This window comes from Eleutherodactylus coqui, chromosome 6, assembly GCF_035609145.1.
Source record: "Eleutherodactylus coqui strain aEleCoq1 chromosome 6, aEleCoq1.hap1, whole genome shotgun sequence".
Lineage (NCBI taxonomy): Eukaryota > Metazoa > Chordata > Amphibia > Anura > Eleutherodactylidae > Eleutherodactylus > Eleutherodactylus coqui.
In genome coordinates this window covers 10,526,441-10,544,943 of record NC_089842.1, presented here as the reverse complement: position 1 = coordinate 10,544,943, position 18,503 = coordinate 10,526,441, and the positions used below count along the sequence as shown (strand labels likewise).

The window sequence follows — 18,503 nt, the reverse complement described above, 5'->3', positions numbered from 1 at the left end:
GTATTCTGTTTGGCTTCCATCTATTGCCATGTTACAAGGCCTGTTAAAAGATCAGATATAGGCGCCCAGGGTAGCTGCTTTCCAATAGGTGGCGATGTGGAGGAATTGTTCTATCACTGATTAGCATAGCTTTTTCCCAAGGAGCATTGCATGACCTCTAAGACTCCCTACATCTTCGTGGTGCTCTCCACAAGGTGAAACATTACACCCCCGGACTAATTTTCTTTTCCATAAGGAAACATGAAGTCACCCAGGAGTCACGGTAATGCTATGATTGTACTGAACTAGCGTGATTGAACCAAGTGTTGCTGTAAAGCCCCAGCCTAAGCATTGCTTTTCTAAAGTATTTTGGCAAGTAAAGTCTGGTTTGAAAGTTAATCATGGTATTAGAAGTAGTTTAAGATGCCAGCTTCAGTGTCCAGTCATCCAGATAGTCACCCTAACAAGCTTCATTATGTTACTGGGGCATTTTACTCCGAGAGCAGAAGAACTTATTGGCCTACTGCTGAACTTTTCAGAAAGTTCACGCTATCAGCACAATGTTCCGTATCATCTCAGTTATCTTGTAAGTTGCTGTTATCGTTCACGCTGTTCATTTTCCATGGGTCACTTAGATATTTTTGGACTTCAATAGCAGGACATCGTTTCATTGCGTTTACCGCTAGCAGCTTCTGAAACATGTCCAGCGCACGCCATGTAAACTGCCTCCACGGAGAAGGGATTTTCTGGTAATTTCCCGTGGTTTGCCACAGGACGAACTGTTCGTATAGCTTGTCTTTACACAGCGCCGTATCCCAAGGGAAGTATCCAGTGGAGATGCAAAACAAAAGAACACCAAATGACCAAACGTCAAGGCTGGAGTCAAGTTCAAGGGTGTCGTTTTCTTCTAAGGTACATAGTTCAGGAGGCGAATAAGGAACGGTTCCTCTCAGAGGAGATATGTTGAAACCTTCAAGCCTCGTTAATCCAAAATCAGCAAGTTTGATATAATGGCAGTCTTCGTCGAAGAGCAGAACGTTATCCAGTTTGACGTCTCTGTGAACAAGCGCTTTGCTGTGCATAAAGTCCAGAGCTTCGGCCAACTGCATGGCGCACCGCTTTACCATTATCTCAGGTATGCCAACCTAAAAAAGACAAAAAACATAGTGAGACATATGGAAGTTGGTGAAAAACAGTCAACCGGTTATAGAAGAGATCAAGTCAAACGTTCTGATTATTTATTCAATGCATGACACAATACAAACCCTTGGAGGCGCAGACATTTCTTTCAGTTGTTTTCTCCTCCCCAGTTTCAAGGCATCATAGCTTTATTTTAATTTTTTTGTTGACCAACCTGCCGGAGGGTTTGTTATATTTTTCAATGGTACTATGTAATGTATATAACATACTGAAAAACTTTTCAAAAGTCCTAAGTGGAATGAACTAACTAATCCCCCACCCCCACCCCCCGCAATTGTGCCTTTTTTTTGGTGGGGGGGGGGGGGTTGTGGGGAGGGAGGAGTTTTGTTTTTATGGTGTGCACATTGAGGCAAAAATTAAATGATAGCGTCCTTGGTTTTTGCGTGATGCCCCCTGGAAGCTATTGGTACCTTTTTTTGCACTTATCACTTTTTTTTGTTCAGCTGTATTGAAAAAAAAGTAAATGTTTGCAAACATCACAAAAAAAAGATAAAAGAAAACAAGTAGAGAGTAAAATGTAGGATAATGTTATACAAGCACAGGGGATACCATCATATAATAATATAGCATCGAGAAATATTAGCAGGCTAAAGAAGAACAAGAATGGGAGTAAAGACAATAGACATAAGAGGATTAGGATAGATAGTCCACAGCCAACGAGTAATCCAATAGATATCCCTGGGATCCCACCCGTTAGGATAAGGTGCCACGTGGTACTCTAAGGGTCCTTGAGTATTATAAGTGCTCCACGATGGCGCCCTGCAGATGTTCTCAGTTGGAATTTGAGCCTGTTTTGGCCAATGAGGCTGTGGTTCTAGTAGAATGAGCCTAAGTGCCCTCAGAAGTAGGTATAACTTCCCTCCTATAACAAGAACTGATAGCCTCCTTCAACTATCCAGCTATGGTTGGTTTTGAGGTCTTATCCCCCTTCTTTGGGCCAATAGTGAACACAAAAAGATGACCTGTCCTCCGGAAGCTTTCTATCCGGGCCAGGTAGATTCTTAGACATCTGTTTACATCCAGTTTCTGTAGACACCTTTCCTTCTCTGAGAACTGTTCGGCACAGAAGGTGGGCAGAACCATCTCCTGGTTAATGTTGGTATAGGAAGAACACTTGGGCTTAAATGAGGGTAGAGTTTTGAGTAGCATCTTGTCTTGGTTCTTTTGCAGCTAGTGCTTGCAATTGACTCACCGCCTTGGCCAATGCAATTGCTAATAAAAATATGATCTTTTCCATAAGAAAAGCTAACTCTTCTTCCTGCAATGGCTCAAAGAGTGGTTCGCACAGTTTGTCTTAGTACCAATGGCAAGTCCCATTTTGGAAAAGGATTGGCTGTAGATGGATGAAGCGTCTGCATGGCCACCAGAAACCTCTTAACCGAGGGATCCTTAGCAAGAAACATTCTAAAGAAAGCTGATAGAACCAAGACTTGAACTCTAATGATATGCGGGCTAAGCCCTTTTTTACATGCTTCCTGTAAGAATTGTAACACGTTTGCCATTGATTGTTCTGCTGAAATCCTTCTTTGCTCACACCAATTTTTAAAGGTAGACACTATATGAGTGTAGGCCTTATTCGTTGGCACACCTCTGGCAGCCATCAAGGTAGGAACTACGGAATCTGATAGGCCTATGTTTACTAATAGGGGCCTGTCAATTTCCATGCCATCAGGCGGAATACCTTTAGGTCCTCAGACAGCTGGCTGTTCTGGAACACCAAGTCTGGTCTAAGCAGAAGTCTTCAATAGATCATCTTCAGGAGCATGGGAAACCACGCTCTTCTTGGTCTTCTGCAAAATGGTATTATGGCAATCACTGAGGCTTGGTGTTACCTTACCTTTGCCAAGATTCTTGAGACCATTTGCCAGCAGTAAGTTCCACATAATGGAAAAGGTATGTAGGACATGCGATTTGTCTTGGCGATGGAGAGAGCAAAATAACTTAAACTTGGTGTTGACCCTTGTTGCCATAAGGTTGATTTTGAGCAGACCACATCTGCCCATTAGCTGTTTGAACACTTCTGGCTGTAAGGCCGATTCACCTGGAATCGGTTGAAACTGGCTTAGGTGAACCCATATGTTCAGCTCTCTCCAAATAATAGATCCTCCAAGTATGCCTCTGCCTAATTAACAACCCTTGCCACTTCTCTTGGAAGGGCCGGAGACCATGTATCTCCTTGCCGATTTATGTAAGCCACTATGGTGGAGTTGTCTGACTGGATTCTCACAGCCCTGCTTGACAGGAGGTGCAGGGCCATGGATTTGTCTTGGCGATGGAGAGAGCAAAATAACTTAAACTTGGTGTTGGCCCTTGTTGCCATAAGGTTGATTTTGAGCAGACCACATCTGCCCATTAGCTGTTTGAACACTTCTGACTGTAAGGCCGATTCACCTGGAATCGGTTGAAACCGGCTTAGGTGAACCCATATGTTCACCTCTCCACAAATAATAGATCCTCCAAGTATGCCTCTGCCTAATTAACAACCCTTGCCACTTCTCTTGGTAGGGCCGGAGACCATGTATCTCCTTGCCGATTTATGTAAGTCACCGTGGTGGAGTTGTCTGACTGGATTCTCACAGCCCTGTTTGACAGGAGGTGCTAGAAGTGGCACAGGGCCATGGATATTGCTCTCAGCTTCATCGTGTTAGAAAATAATGCTGTAACGTCTTACCAGCGCTAGATAGAAGCCATGGGTATAGTAGCTGCGCGGGACTGGAGAGTAGTCTTTAGGAAGCTGGAGGTCGTCAGCAGGTTGTCACAGTTGCAGTATAATGGTTGAGGTGGAAGCGTAGTTAGATGGAATGAGTCATTATTGGGTAGTCACAGTTGCAGTACAATGGGTGAGGCAGAAAGCATAGTCAGATGGAAGCCAGGAGTCATTATCGGGTAGTCTTGCAGAAATAGTGGAGGAGCAGGTAATGTGAAGCTTGACTAAACAGTGATGTAAAACAGTAAAATCACAAAGAGGGAGTGGCAGTGCCAGGCTTTTATAGAGAGTCCCAATTAGTGGTAGGACAGGGCCAGGACAGAGAGGCAGGAACTAAATCAGGAGGAATCGAGAACAAGGCTAGGCTTCAGCAAAGGAACTGTCCAAATCCTGGATGGCCTAGTGGAGAGAGCTTCCGACTGGAGTGCAAGGTGGGTTTGAACTCTGACAAATGTCCCCTTTAGGCTGGGTTCACACAGGGCGGATTTGCCGCGGAAATTTGCCGCGGCAAATCTGCCCGCGGCCGCTAATCTCGGGATTAGCCAGCCATGTGGACGAGATTTCTCAGAAATCTCGTCCACACGGGGCGGCTAATCCGCTGCGGTAAATCGGGCTGAAACCGCGGCTGCGGCCGCCGCTTCAAAATATGCAGCATGCTCATTCTTTTTTTCTTTCCGCCGCGGCCACGCTCTCCTGTATGTGAGCGCTGACCGCGGCGGAAAAGCGAGCAGCCGGGCCGCTTCAAAACCCGCGGCGGTTCTCCCGTCGGAAATCTCGCGGTTTCGGCTGTGGCCAAACCGCGGGATTTCCGACGGGAATACGCCAAGTGTGAACCCAGCCTATGGCTTTTAAAAAGAGGAGATGAAAATCCCCAAAAGTTATCATGGCCTTAAGTATCAATCCAGGCCACATCCTTAAGGGGATATTGCCATCTCAGAAATCCAATTTCAATGTGTTCGAAATTGCAAAACAATGCACTCACCCATAAGATGTTTATTTTCAAAATGCTCTGTTCTCCAGATATTGCAGATATTGATTCCTCTGCCGGCTGGTTGTTTATTGCTTGTTCCCAGGAAAACTGACCAGCTCTTCTATGGAATGAAACAGTAAAGGAGGCTGGCGCTTGCGCACTTTTTTCATCTAAATCTGGTGGCCAGGATCTCCAGAGTGCAAGTGCATGAGCTTTCGACCCGGCCATCTTCCCTTATTGTACTCTGCTGTCTCTTCCCATAGAAGATGTAGTCTGTTTCTCTGGCAATGAGCAGTAAACAACAAGAGGGCAAAGGAATCAATATCTGTAATATCTGGAGAATGGAGCATTTGGGAAATGAACTACTTATGGGTGAGGGCATTATTTTGCAATTTCAAACACATTGAAAAATGATTCCTGAGATGAGAATACCCCTTCAAGGGGTTAAAGGGGTTGTCCCGCGGCAGCAAGTGGGTCTATACACTTCTGTATGGCCATATTAATGCACTTTGTAATGTACATTGTGCATTAATTATGAGCCATACAGAAGTTATAAGAAGTTTTTCACTTACCTGCTCCGTTGCTAGCGTCCTCGTTTCCATGGAGCCGACTAATTTTCGCCGTCTAATGGCCAAATTAGCCGCGCTTGCGCAGTCCGGGTCTTCTTCTTTCCTCAATGGAGCCACTCATGCTGGATGCCGGATCCGTGTAGCTCCGCCCCGTCACGTGCCGATTCCAGCCAATCAGGAGGCTGGAATCGGCAATGGACCGCACAGAAGCCCTGCGGTCCACCGAGGGTGAAGATCCCGGCGGCCATCTTCAGCAGGTAAGTAAGAAGTCACCGGAGCGCGGGGATTCAGGTAAGCACTCTCCGGTGTTCTTTTTTAACCCCTGCATCGGGGTTGTCTCGCGCCGAACGGGGGGGGGGGGGGGTTGAAAAAAAAAAAAACCCGTTTCGGCGCGGGACAACCCCTTTAATATCTGTTACATCTGTATATTTCATGCAGTCCCATCAGACATATATGATACATATAACAGCATTCGATCATCTTAGTTTGGAAGGATTTATCAATGACCTTGTTGAGGGTTACAGAGTAAAATCTCCATATTTGCAGATGACACTAAACTGTGTAATTAACACAGAGGTTTTTATTACAGATGGATTTGGAGACTTGGAAAGAGAAGTCGCAAGCGAAGCTTAGCACTTCATTGAATGTAAGGTCGTGCACTTAGGACAGGAAAACAAAAGTCTTTATTACATGCTAAATGGTGAAACACTGGATAAAGGTGTTATGGAAGACGACTTGGGGATCTTAGTGGATAGTAAACTGAACTGTAGCAGCTCAGTGCCAGGTAGCTGCTGCCAAAGCTAATAAGTTCATGAGATGAATGAGACGGCGCGGCCATATACATGATAAAAACACAGCTTTACCTCTATAAAAATAACCAATTACAGTGGATCTAGAAAGTCTGACCCTTTCACTTTTTAGCATTTTGCTATGTTGTGCACATTAAAAAAAATCTAGTTTTTCCCTATCATTCTGCATTCAGTACCCCATAATGACAAAGTGACAACAGAATGTTAGAAATCTGTAAATGTAAAAAAAAAAATGAAAAACTACCACTTTGCACGAACATTAGTATTCACACCATTTGGTATGACACATGAAATTTAGCTCTGGGGCTCTCATTTCTCTTGATCACCTTTGAGATGTTTCTACACCTCGATCAGCTTCATCTGTGGATCTTTCAGTTGATAAAAGACCCTCCAGTCTATATAAGGTCTCAGAGCTCGCAGTGCATATCAGAGCCAAAAGCAAACCATGAGGAGGAAAGAACTGCCTATAGAGCTCAGAGACAGGATTGTGTGGAGGCACAGATCTGGCGAAGGATACAAAAACATTTCTGCTGCCCTGAAACTTCCCAAGAGCCCAGCAACCTCCATGATTCTTACATGGAAGAACAGCAACCAGGACTCTTCCTAGAGCTGGTTGACTCACCAAATTAAGTCATCGGGGGAGAAGGACCTTGGTAAAAGAGGTGACCAAGAACCCAACGGTCACTCTGGATGAGCTACAAAGAACCTGTGTGCAGATGGGAGAAACTTCCTGAAGGTCAACCATCACTGCAGCCTCCACCAATCTGGGCTTTATGGCAGAGCGGACAGAAAGAAGCCCCCTCAGTAAGACACATGAAAGCCACACGGAGTTACCAAAAAGCATCTAAAGGACCTCAGACTCTGAGAAACAAGATTCTCTGGTCTGATGGAACCAAAGTGGAACTTTTTTGGCCTCAATTTTAGGCGTTATTCCGCGGGCCTCAGAAGAAGCTTGTTAGGGAAACCTTGGATCGGCAGTCCATGTGGTGTGGCTTTTGCCGGCTGTTTTTATTCAATATGTGTAATTTTTAGATATTGGGAGTATGAGCATTGAGCTGATATGAAATTTACTTCAGGCAGTATTGCACTATGTGTGATTCTTCATTTAGTACCAGAACTTCTGACAGACTGAATCCTTGGATTCCATCTCTGGTGGTGTGACTACAAGAACGCCCATCATCTGGATGCCTCTTGGAAGCAGTTTCTGTGGGCGAACAAGTGGAGTCATTCCTTGGATTGACTGTTCCTCTATTCCCTATGTTGAGTGATGAGATCTTTTTCAGTAAGACAGTTTTAGGGGCCGATGTACTTTTATTGTAATAGACGAGGAGCAGATTCAGAGCCCGAAAACCAAAGCAGTACACGCAATGGGTGGACTACAACATCCACAAATGCTATCCAGGATTGGCTCATGTAGTTTTGGGGAGACAAGTCAAAGCGGCCTCTCTAACTATGTATAAATAACCCATGGGCCATACAGAAGTCTGTAATGAATGATGTTTCCATACCAGCTTGGAAATGAAGCCAGGAGGCCGGGAGGTACAGCTAGTGGAAAAAAAGTTTTTTATTTTCCTGTTTACATAGCTATGAGGGCTTGTATTTTTGTGACATGAGTTGTATTTTTTAGTGGTACCATTTAATATACCATATAGTTTACTGAAAAACTTTTAAAAATTTCTATGTGGAGTGAAATTAAAAAAAAATCGCGATCCTGACATTTTCTTTTAGGGTGGGGTCTTGCTTCTACAACATACAAACTGTGGAAAAAATGACATGATAACTTTTGTGTGTCAGTACGATTACGACAATAGCAAATTTAGAGTTTTTTTTTGCTGTATGACTCTTGTAAAATAAAATATCTTTTAAAAAAAATTAAATTATTTTTTGCCACCATCTTCTGACCGCCCTAACTTTTTTACTTTTTTGTTAGCATAGTTTTATGCGGGATGTCCTGCAGTTTCTATCGGTACGTACTTTTTGATCGCTTCTTAAAAATTTTTTTCTTGCAGACGAGGTGGCCAAAAAATTCTGAGGTTGTATATATATTTTTTTGACAGCCTTCACTGTGTTCAATGCCCGCATGGTTCAGGTAGCCGGCTCAAGGTTGATTCAGCCTTTCATCCTTTCGAAGTCGGTAAAATGAGTACCCAGCTTGGTGGTGGTGGTGGTGGTGGGGGGGGTAATTAATAAATAAATTACCTGAAAGCGCTGCGGAATAAGTTGGGGCTATACAAATAACAAGATTTTATTTTTTATTTCTGTGTGGGACAAATAATGTGTGAGGGTGCATTCAGACGACCGTATATCGGCTGGGTTTTCACGCCCAGCCGATCTATGGCATCTCTCTCTGCAGGGGGAGGAGGCTGGAAGAGACGGGAGCAGTGCTCTGAGCTCCCGCCCCCTCTCTGCCTTCCCTCCACCCCCTCTCCACCCCTCTGCACTATTTTCAATGAGGAGAGGTGGTACAGGGGTGGAGCTAATTCCCAGAACTTAGCCCCGCCCTGTTCTGCCTCCTCTCATTGCAAATAGTGCAGAAAGGCTGAGAGAGGGTCCAGAGGAGGCAGAGAGGGGGCGGGAGCTCAGAGCACTGCTCCCGGCTCTTCCAGCCTCCTCCCCCTGCAGAGAGAGATGCCATATATCGGCTGGGTGTGAAAACCCAGCCGATATACGGTCGTCTGAATAAGCCCTTATATTGATAGATCGGACTTTTATGAATGCAGCGATACAGTTGTGTTTTTATTTTTTAAATAATTAATAGAATTTTTTTTAACTTATTTAAAACATTCTTTGCAGTCCCCATTAAGGAACTTGAACTTGCGATCGTTTGATCACTCTTGTAGTATAATGTAATACCACAGTATTAGATTATACCGCAATCTGATCTACAATGGCAGTCCTGGGAGCTTTTAGAAGGCCCCGGCTGCCATGGAAGCTGAACGGGCCCTTCTGCGCCCCCATAGTCTGATCGGAGCATTTAAATACCATTGTCAGAATTGATGACAATGATCGCAGCTGTTGTGGGCGGGTGCCAGCTGTCAAAGAGCCGACACCCACATTGTATAGCGCGTGATTGACTTCCGATACCGCCTCATACAAACCCCAAAATTCCATGACATAACTGTACATCATAAGGCAATAAGGGGTTAAAGAGGTTTTCTCACTATGAAAAAAATTAATGGCTGGACATGGCATAGAATAAAAAAAGAGACAGAATCCACATGTTTTCACCCGCCACCCCCCTAAGAAACAGTTGAGCGTCTCTGGCAGAAGTCAGGTGACCCAAGCAGCCAATCAGGGCTGCAACATGGTGCCCAGCATGTGGGTGTTAATGCCGTACCGGAGCTGCTGGAACCTCTCATCTGAAGGAAGGTAAGTGCAGTCTCTTTTTATTATTTTATGCCCATCTGTTACATTTTTTTATAGTGGGAAACCCCTTGTAAGATGTTGGAAGCTCTGACAGAAGATCCATAAATCTTTGCTATCTCCTTTCATACGGATACATTGTTTTTTGGAAAGAATCCTCATCCAGGGTGGCTTCACACGAGCGTGTTTTGGTGCGTGCATACGCGCACACAAAAAAACGCTTCTATTAGAAACAATGCATTCCCTATGGTGTGTTCATATGTCCGTGCTTTACAGGTGCGTGCCTGTAAAGATAGGACATGCATGCACCATAGGGAATGCACGCATTGTCTTTAATGGAGCTGCAGAGGCAGCACTTATCCATTCATTAGCTGAGTGCTGGGACCAATCAGAGGCAGCTCTCAGCTATTAAATGACAGCTGAGATCTGCCTCTGATTGGTCCCTACGTTCAGCCAATCAGAGGCAGCACTCATCCATTCATGAGTTCTGCGCTAATGAATTCATGAATCGGTGAGTACTCTCTCTGATTGGCTGGGACCAATCAGAGGTAGCTCTCAGCTGTCATTCAATAGCTGAGAGCTGCCTCTGATTGGTCACAGTGTTCAGCCAATCAGAGGCAGCCCATTCAGCAGGCAGAGATTTAAAATCCCTGCTTGCTAAATACTTCTCACAGCAGTGCAGGAGAAGAGGCTGGACGCAGCTGAGCCCCAGCAGCTGAAGAAAGGGGAATATAGATTTTTTTTTATTTCTATCACCATTTTTTGCTGTTTTTCAGGAAAGGGCTTATATTTAAAGCCCTTTCCTGAAGAATAATTACAGGATGTCGGCAGCTGGATCCCTTACTGCAGCTGTCATCTGTTACAGCTGTGGAAGGGAATTCTTTATTCCCCGCAGGGATGAAGAATTCCTTTGCTGCATCTGTCACATATGTGGCAGGTGCAGCAGGGAATTATTTTACCTAGAGGGGATGAAGGAAACATCTGCCGCATGCGGCAGATGTGTGTTCTTCATCTCCGTGGAGACATGGCAGTGGCGGAGAGGTAAGTATTTAAAAAAAATTTTTTTATACTCTTGTTTTTCAGGAAAGAGCTTATATGTAAAGCTCTTCCCTGAAAAGCAATTCAGGGGTGCCAGCAGACCATTGCCTTCAATCGAGCCGCCGACAGCAGCCATGGCTCCATTGAAGGCAATGCACAGATCATCATTCACGCTTTTTTTTGCTCGTACATGGGTGCGCACTTATGTACGCACCAATGTACGCACAAAAACACGCTCGTGTGAAGCCACCCTCAGCCAGACGTCCAGCACGGTATCTCAGGACCGCGTTCTCTGTTACATGCGGCTCCAGGACGCTTTCATTTTGAGGACAATTGTGATTTTGCCTTTTCTGTGCAGAAACTTACTTGAGGCACGATGATGGAGTGCAGATCGCCAGACGTTGCCAGCTCCATAGCGAATGCAAAGTATCTACTGGTTTCGAAGGCCACCGGTAAAGTTTTAATAACATTAGGGTGAGACCCCAGGCACAACGACACGCAGTACTCCATCAGGAAATTCTCCTTCCTTGTCGATTTTTTCTTCATTAGTTTTAATGCCATAATATTACCTGGAAAAAAAGAGACAAATGTAAAATAAATGACTTCACTGGTGCCAAAAAATAGGCAAAGTGGCATTAAAGAGGTTTTCCCACTACTTAAAATTGCTTCACAGCCCCTCTGTACTTCCTGGTTGCTGATGACCAAAACATGTGACTGCTGCAGCCAATCACAGGCTATAGAATGTCACTGTTGTTGCCAGTGATTGGCTGCAGCAGTCACATGTCTTGGTCATCAGCAACCAGGAAGTACAGAGTGGCTGTGAAGCTGTTTTAAGTAGGGGGAACATTTAACACATTTTACACTTCAAGGCAATTTTTACAAATAAAACCTCCCCCCCTTTAAAAAAAGTCATAACTCTTTTATTTATCCATCGATGTCGCTGCATGAGGGCTTGTTTTTTGTGGGACGAGTTGTAGTTTTCGATAGTACTAATTAATGTACTGAAAAACTTTAAAAAAAATTCTAAGTGGAGTAAAATGAAAAAAATAAAACGACATTCCGCTATCTTTCAGTGCGTCTTGTTTCTTCGGCGCACAAACTGCAACAAAAGCGACATGATAACTTTATTCTATGCGTCGGTACGATTACTACGATACCAAACTTGTATAGTTTTTTGTTTACTTTACTACTCTTTTTTTTTTTCAAAGGCATTACATTTTTTAAAGTTATTTTCTGCCGCCATCTTCTGCGCGCAATAACTTTTTTATTTTTCCGTCAACGTAGTTGAGCGAGGGCTCATTTTTTGCGGAATGTCCTGTAGTTTCCGTTAGTACCAATTCAGAATATATACAACTTTTTGATCGCTTTTAATTGCATTTTTCTGGGAGATGGGGTAGCTGAAAAAGTGTATTTCTGGCATTCTTTATTTTTTTTTTTTGGACGACGTTCACCGGGCGGTGTAAATAATGCACTACTTTGATAGTTCGGACTTTTATGGATGCGGCGATGCCAAATATGTATTTTTTTTTTATTATTTAGATTTTGGAAAAAGGGGGGTGATTTAAACGTTTATTACTTTTTTTTTTTTACAATTAATAAAACTTTATTGATCTCACTTACACTTTTTTTCAAGCTTCCCTGGGGGACTACAACATGCGATGCTTTGATCACTCCTGCAGTATGACATAATGATATAGCATTACGTCATACTGCTTTTTGACAGGCAGTCTATCAAGCCACCCCACAGGGACAGATTGATAGGCAGTCTCCTAAGGCAGCCCTGGGGCCTTTCAGAAGGCCCCCGGCTGACATGACGCCTGCACGGCTCCCCTGATCTCACCACTAGGGGGGCCGTACGGGACCCCTGAACATCGTTCGGGGGATTTAAATGCCGCTGTCAGGATTGCCCGCGGGTGTCAGCTGCAGCCCCGCGACCTCTCTTCATACATACCCCGACGCTCCAGGACGTAAATGTATGTCCTGGAGCGGGAAGGGGTTAAAAATGCTTTAAAAAAATAAAAATTGTGCCCAAACAGAAAATTAGGTTAAATTAGGAGGAATTATATGTTTTTTTAAGCTTTCAGGGAACCTGTCACCTGTCTAAAGTACTGTAAACTAACTTATGGTTAGTTTATAGTACCCACCGCTGAAGTCCATGTGCCAGCGGAAAATCCAGCTCTTTTCAGAGTCCTGTGCTTACGCTCTCCCATAGACTTGCATGGGATTCTGAAAAGAGTCGGGTTTTCGGATGATATGCAGACTTCAGAAGGGGACACTGCAGGAACCAGGGAGCAGGTAAATATAAAAATACCTCACCTGGTTCCCTGTCACTAAGAGAGCCATACGTTACTTTATGGTGTTTTAGGCAGGCTCCCTTTAACAACTCTGTCACTGTGTAACGGTCTCTTCCTAAAACAATATAGACTGAAAATATAAACACAGTTGCAAGAAAAATTAAGTGAACCCTTTGGAATTCGCTGGATTTCTGCATTGATTACTCATTAAACCAGCAAATCATATCTTCTATTAGCGTCGTGAGTAAACATCCACAGGGCAGGCAGAAAAAAATGAACACCTGAATATTATAACCTGTAGCTCCTCCCTTTATCGGTAATCACCTCCACCAAATGTTTCCTGTAGCTGTACATAATATTTACCTACACGACGTTGACATGGGATTTTTAACTCTTCCTCTCTGCAAATGTGTTTCATTTGAGCAATATTTCTAGGATGCCTTGTGTGCACAACCCTCTTTAGATCATGTCATGGCATCTCCATAGGGGATGATCTCTACTTTGACATGGCCATGCTAAACAGAATTTTTTTTTTATTTAACCATTCTTTAGTTGATTTACTTGTGTGCTTTGTGACATTGTCTAGTGGCATCACCCAATGTCTCTTCAGCTTGAGGTCATGGATGGCTGCCCTTACTCTCTCCTAAAGATATTCTGATCCACATTAGAATTCATTGTTTCCTTAATGATCACAAGGCAGCCAGGCCCTGAGTAGCAAAGCAGCCCCAAACCTGGATGTCCCCTCCACCATAGACCCAAACCATGATGCCCGTTCTACCAAACTTCAGTTAGTTGAGTTTTTTGGTGTTGGTGTGGGGTGTTTTTTCCCCTCCAAACATAGCATTTGCATTTAATAAGCAAAGCTTCTGTGATACCTGCACTGTAGAGATGAGCGAGTATACCCGCTAAAGGCAATTGCTCGAGCGAGCATTGCCTTTAGCGAGTACCTGCCCACTCGAGACTGAAGGTTCGGGTGCCGGCGGTGGGCAGGGAGCTGCGGGGGAGAGCGGGGCGGAACGGAGGGGAGATCTCTCTCTCCCTCTCTCCTCCCCCCCCCCCCCCCCCGCTCCCTCCAGCTGACTGCCGCTACTCACCACACCCCCGCTCCGGCACCCGAACCTTCAGTCTCGAGCGGGCAGGTACTCGCTAAAGGCAATGCTCGCTCGAGCAATTGCCTTTAGCGAGTATACTCGCTTATCCCTACTGCACTGCCAATTTCATCTCTTCAACTGGAACACTTTTTGCCTATTAGCTCTTGGAGAAGTCACTATGAGAATTAATTATGCAAAATTGAGAATTACGCAATGCGCTCAGTAAAAGACAAATAAGGAAGATGGAACAATACTTCCGCAGTGCCACGTATTGGAAGGCAGAATTCCTTCAAATCAATGTTAGACTCTTTATACAAGCCTTGTAACAATGACTTGGAATTGAAAGCCAAAATCCATACACAGACAGCTGTTTCAGGGTGTTTGCCTCTCATCAGTGTGCAGTAGCTTTCTGCTCTCCCTAAGAAGAAAAGATAGCATTTCTGACCCCCGTCCCAGGCCTCTCTCTAGCAAAGCCAGAAATCTCCTACACACGGATGATGGGCAAATACCCTGAAACAGCTGTCTGTGTATGGGTTCTGGTTTGGCTTTCAATTCCTAGTTATTGTTACAAGCCTTGTATAAAGAGTCTAACAGTGATTTGCAAAAATGCTGCCCTCTAATAGGTGGCACTGCGGAGGTATTGTTCCATCTCCCTTATTTGCATATTACCCAGAGGAGCATGAATGGCCTTTTAAGGCTCCTCACTCACTCACCTTCTGGGTGCTCTCCCTAAGGTAAAAAGATAGCAATTCTGACCTAATAAAAGACATAAACAGTAAAACTGTGTGATATTAGTTACATTGTGCTTGTCTATAATTGTGACTTAGATATCACTGACACCAAATATAATTGGTAATCAATGCAGAAAAATGGTTTACTTACTTTTTCTTCCCCCGAACGGGGGGCTATTGAAAAAAAAAAAAAACCCGTTTTGGCGCGGGACAACCCCTTTAAGGACCAGACACTTTTTAAGGATTTTACCCATGTGGCGGTTTTACTGCTCTATTTTTTTTCCTTTAGCTACCAAAATAATTTTTGCTGCGTTTTTTTCCCGTGTCATATAGGACGATTTTTTAATATCTTTTTCACTGACTTTTTTTTCTGTTTTTTAGTTTTATTGGGGGGGAAAAGCTAAAAAAAAATCGTTTTTTTAACATTTATAATTTTTTTTACAATTATTTTTATATTTACACTAAAATAAAGTGTGTAACTGGGTTCCTCTATTTGTTTCGGACGTTTTGATATATAGTATGTATGGTTTTGGTTTACAGGGCGCATACGGCGACGGTTTTTGTTGGCGTCTGCTTTGTGTTATTTTCTTTCTTATGTATGTATTGTTGTTTTATTCTGTTGTTTTGTTTTACTCATGTATGTTATTGTGTTTTTTACTATCTGTGTCCCCCATGACGTCATATAAGACCTCTGGGGGACACTCACTTTTTTTTTTCTTTTCTTTATTTGACACTTTCCCACTGTAGCTAGGGCATCCATAGGAGCCCTAGTTACAGGGGAAAACAACCCTTGTGGTGACATTAGTCACCTGCAGAGCTGCCAGGGTCTAGTCAGACCCTTCAGCTCTGCATAGCTGGGAATCCCAGGAGGTCACATGACACCCCCCCCCCCCCCCCCCGAGGCTCCCGTACATCTTACTTTCACTTTGCCCATACAGTGCTCATTGAACACTGTATATCAGGGAAGCAGAAGGCAGGAAGGGTTAAAAACCCCTCCTGCCTTCTGCTCCGGATTATCAGCTGTCACTAACAGCTGATAACCCGTTCCTGCCTCTGACTGATTGCAGAGGCAGGAGACTTAGAGCACCACCGTAATTTTACTGTGGCTGGTCCTAAATGGGTTAATACATACTGACCCTACTAACATTTTTAGTAATTTACATTGGGTTACTTAGAGGCTACAAACTGCATAAAACAGCACTTACATACTAGATAATAGATTATATAGCAGAGGTTTGCAGGACGCAGCAGATGGGCCCTCATAATCTGATCACATCGCGCCCTAACAACCTTCCATTTGTCATGCGATAAGTATCAATAGCAGTGATGCAGTTTTCTGCAGATACTAGATGTGTGAGCGCTGAAGCGTGTTTGCTGTATTCTCTGCAGCCGTAGTTTATTTCCCCCTTTATATTTATTCACTTGTTGGATGTGCGGACCTTTCTTTTTTATTGCTTATATAACAGATAATATTTATCTCCGTTTTGTATTTTCTTCCGACACCAACAACGAGGCGAACGAACATTTTGTGCCGTTACTAATGGGCTGATTTGCTTCTACATCTCCTACCTTGCAGTTTATGTTCTGCTAGTAGGACGGATCCGTAGGTCCCGCAGCCCAGCCTCCGCATTATACTGTACTGGTCCTTCAGCTTTATGAGTGGCATCCTGCTGGAGGTCCAGCTCATCATTCCTCTCAGGATCTCCTCATTTTCATTATCTTCCATCTCATCTATGGCCTGATCCTGGGCTTCAGTCTTCTGGATGGACGCTTTGGTTTTGTCTGTTAAAAAAATATTTAGATTTTTAGTGACTAGTAATGAAGTTTTATAACTTTGATGCATTTCTAATTCAAAGCTGGCCTTCTTAGTTTTTTTTTTTTTGCCCACGCTGCTTTTTGGAAAAATGTTACTGCAGTTTTTGGAGTCAAAACCAGAAGTGGATACAGCAGAAGTAGACGTCCTCCTTTATATCCTTTCTGTCCCCCATTCCTTTTGACTCCTCACTTCCTGTTATTAGACAAGTACGGTGTGAAGCCCCTTAGACTGCAGTCTACATGATTGTATCTATTGTGTGTAAGCCCTAGTGCTATGTACTTGTAAGAGCGTGTACAGGCACTGCAGCCCTTTGTTATATTTTGTGTTTTATTAAGGGGTGCCAAAAATCTATGCGCCAGTAGTCAGAGTGATGCCATTCCGTAACAGCTTTGCTCTCAAATGCTCGGTAGGTGATGTCTCTATAATTATACTGGCTATGCAGAAACTCGTTCATTATATAAAATGGCTCTCAATGGCATCTTCACTCTCTATGTATGTATCTAATATCTATCTATGTATCTATCTATCTATCTATCTATCTATCTATCTATCTCATATCTATCTATCTATCTCTCATATCTATCTATCTATCTATCTATCTATCTCCTATCTATCTATCTATCTCCTATCTATCTATCTATCTATCTATCTACCTATCTATCTATCTCATATCTATCTATCTATCTCTCTCATATCTATCTATCTCCTATCTATCTATCTATCTATCTATCTCCTATCTATCTATCTATCTATCTATCTCATATCTATCTATCTCCTATCTATCTATCTATCTCCTATCTATCTATCTATCTATCTATCTATCTATCTATCTATCTATCTATCTATCTATCTCCTATCTATCTATCTATCTCCTATCTATCTCCTATCTATCTCCTATCTATCTATCTATCTATCTATCTATCTCCTATCTATCTATCTATCTATCTCATATCTATCTATCTACCTATCTATCTATCTCATATCTATCTATCTATCTATCTATCTATCTATCTATCTATCTATCTATCTATCTCATATCTATCTATCTCCTATCTATCTATCTATCTATCTATCTATCTATCTATCTATCTATCTATCTATCTCCTATCTATCTATCTATCTCATATCTATCTATCTATCTCATATCTATCTATCTATCTGTCTATCTATCTATCTATCTATCTATCTCATATCTATCTATCTCCTATCTATCTATCTTATATCTATCTATCTCCTATCTATCTATCTATCTATCTCATATCTATCTATCTATCTCATATCTATCTATCTTATATCTATCTATCTATCTATCTATCTATCTATCTATCTATCTATCTCCTATCTATCTATCTATCTCATATCTATCTATCTATCTCATATCTATCTATCTTATATCTATCTATCTATCTCCTATCTATCTATCTATCTCATATCTATCTATCTTATATCTATCTCTCTATCTCATATCTATCTATCTTATATCTATCTATCTATCTATCTATCTATCTCCTATCTATCTATCTATCTCATATCTATCTATCTCCTATCTATCTATCTATCTATCTATCTCATATCTATCTATCTTATATCTATCTATCTATCTATCTCCTATCTATCTATCTATCTATCTATCTATCTCATATCTATCTATCTCATATCTATCTATCTTATATCTATCTATCTATCTATCTATCTATCTCCTATCTATCTATCTATCTATCTCATATCTATCTATCTCCTATCTATCTATCTATCTATCTATCTATCTATCTATCTCCTATCTATCTATCTCATATCTATCTATCTCATATCTATCTATCTATCTCATATCTATCTATCTATCTATCTCATATTTATCTATCTATCTATCTATCTATCTCATATCTATCTATCTTATATCTATCTATCTCCTATCTATCTATCTCATATCTATCTA

The 18,503-nt window shown here is 42.5% G+C and overlaps 1 protein-coding gene across 1 annotated transcript; it reads right to left on the bottom strand.

Moving 5' to 3' along the window:
- Positions 1-554: 554 nt before the first annotated feature.
- Positions 555-16,480, bottom strand: LOC136571979 (serine/threonine-protein kinase SBK1-like). The gene is made up of 3 exons (XM_066572602.1): positions 16,321-16,480; positions 11,002-11,204; positions 555-1,124 (listed from the first exon to the last, which is right to left on the bottom strand). The coding sequence occupies exons 1-3, from the start codon at positions 16,475-16,477 to the stop codon at positions 555-557; spliced, it is 930 nt and encodes a 309-aa protein (XP_066428699.1). The 5' UTR covers positions 16,478-16,480.
- Positions 16,481-18,503: the final 2,023 nt, after the last annotated feature.

Coding starts and splice junctions, on each gene's coding strand:
- LOC136571979 (XM_066572602.1), bottom strand. CDS start 16,477: ATGGAAGATAATGAAAATGAGGAGATCCTGAGAGGAATGATGAGCTGG. Junction 11,205..16,320: donor AGCAGAACATAAACTGCAAG/GTAGGAGATGTA, acceptor CTTTTTTTCCAG/GTAATATTATGGCATTAAAA. Junction 1,125..11,001: donor ACTCCATCATCGTGCCTCAA/GTAAGTTTCTGC, acceptor TGTCTTTTTTAG/GTTGGCATACCTGAGATAAT.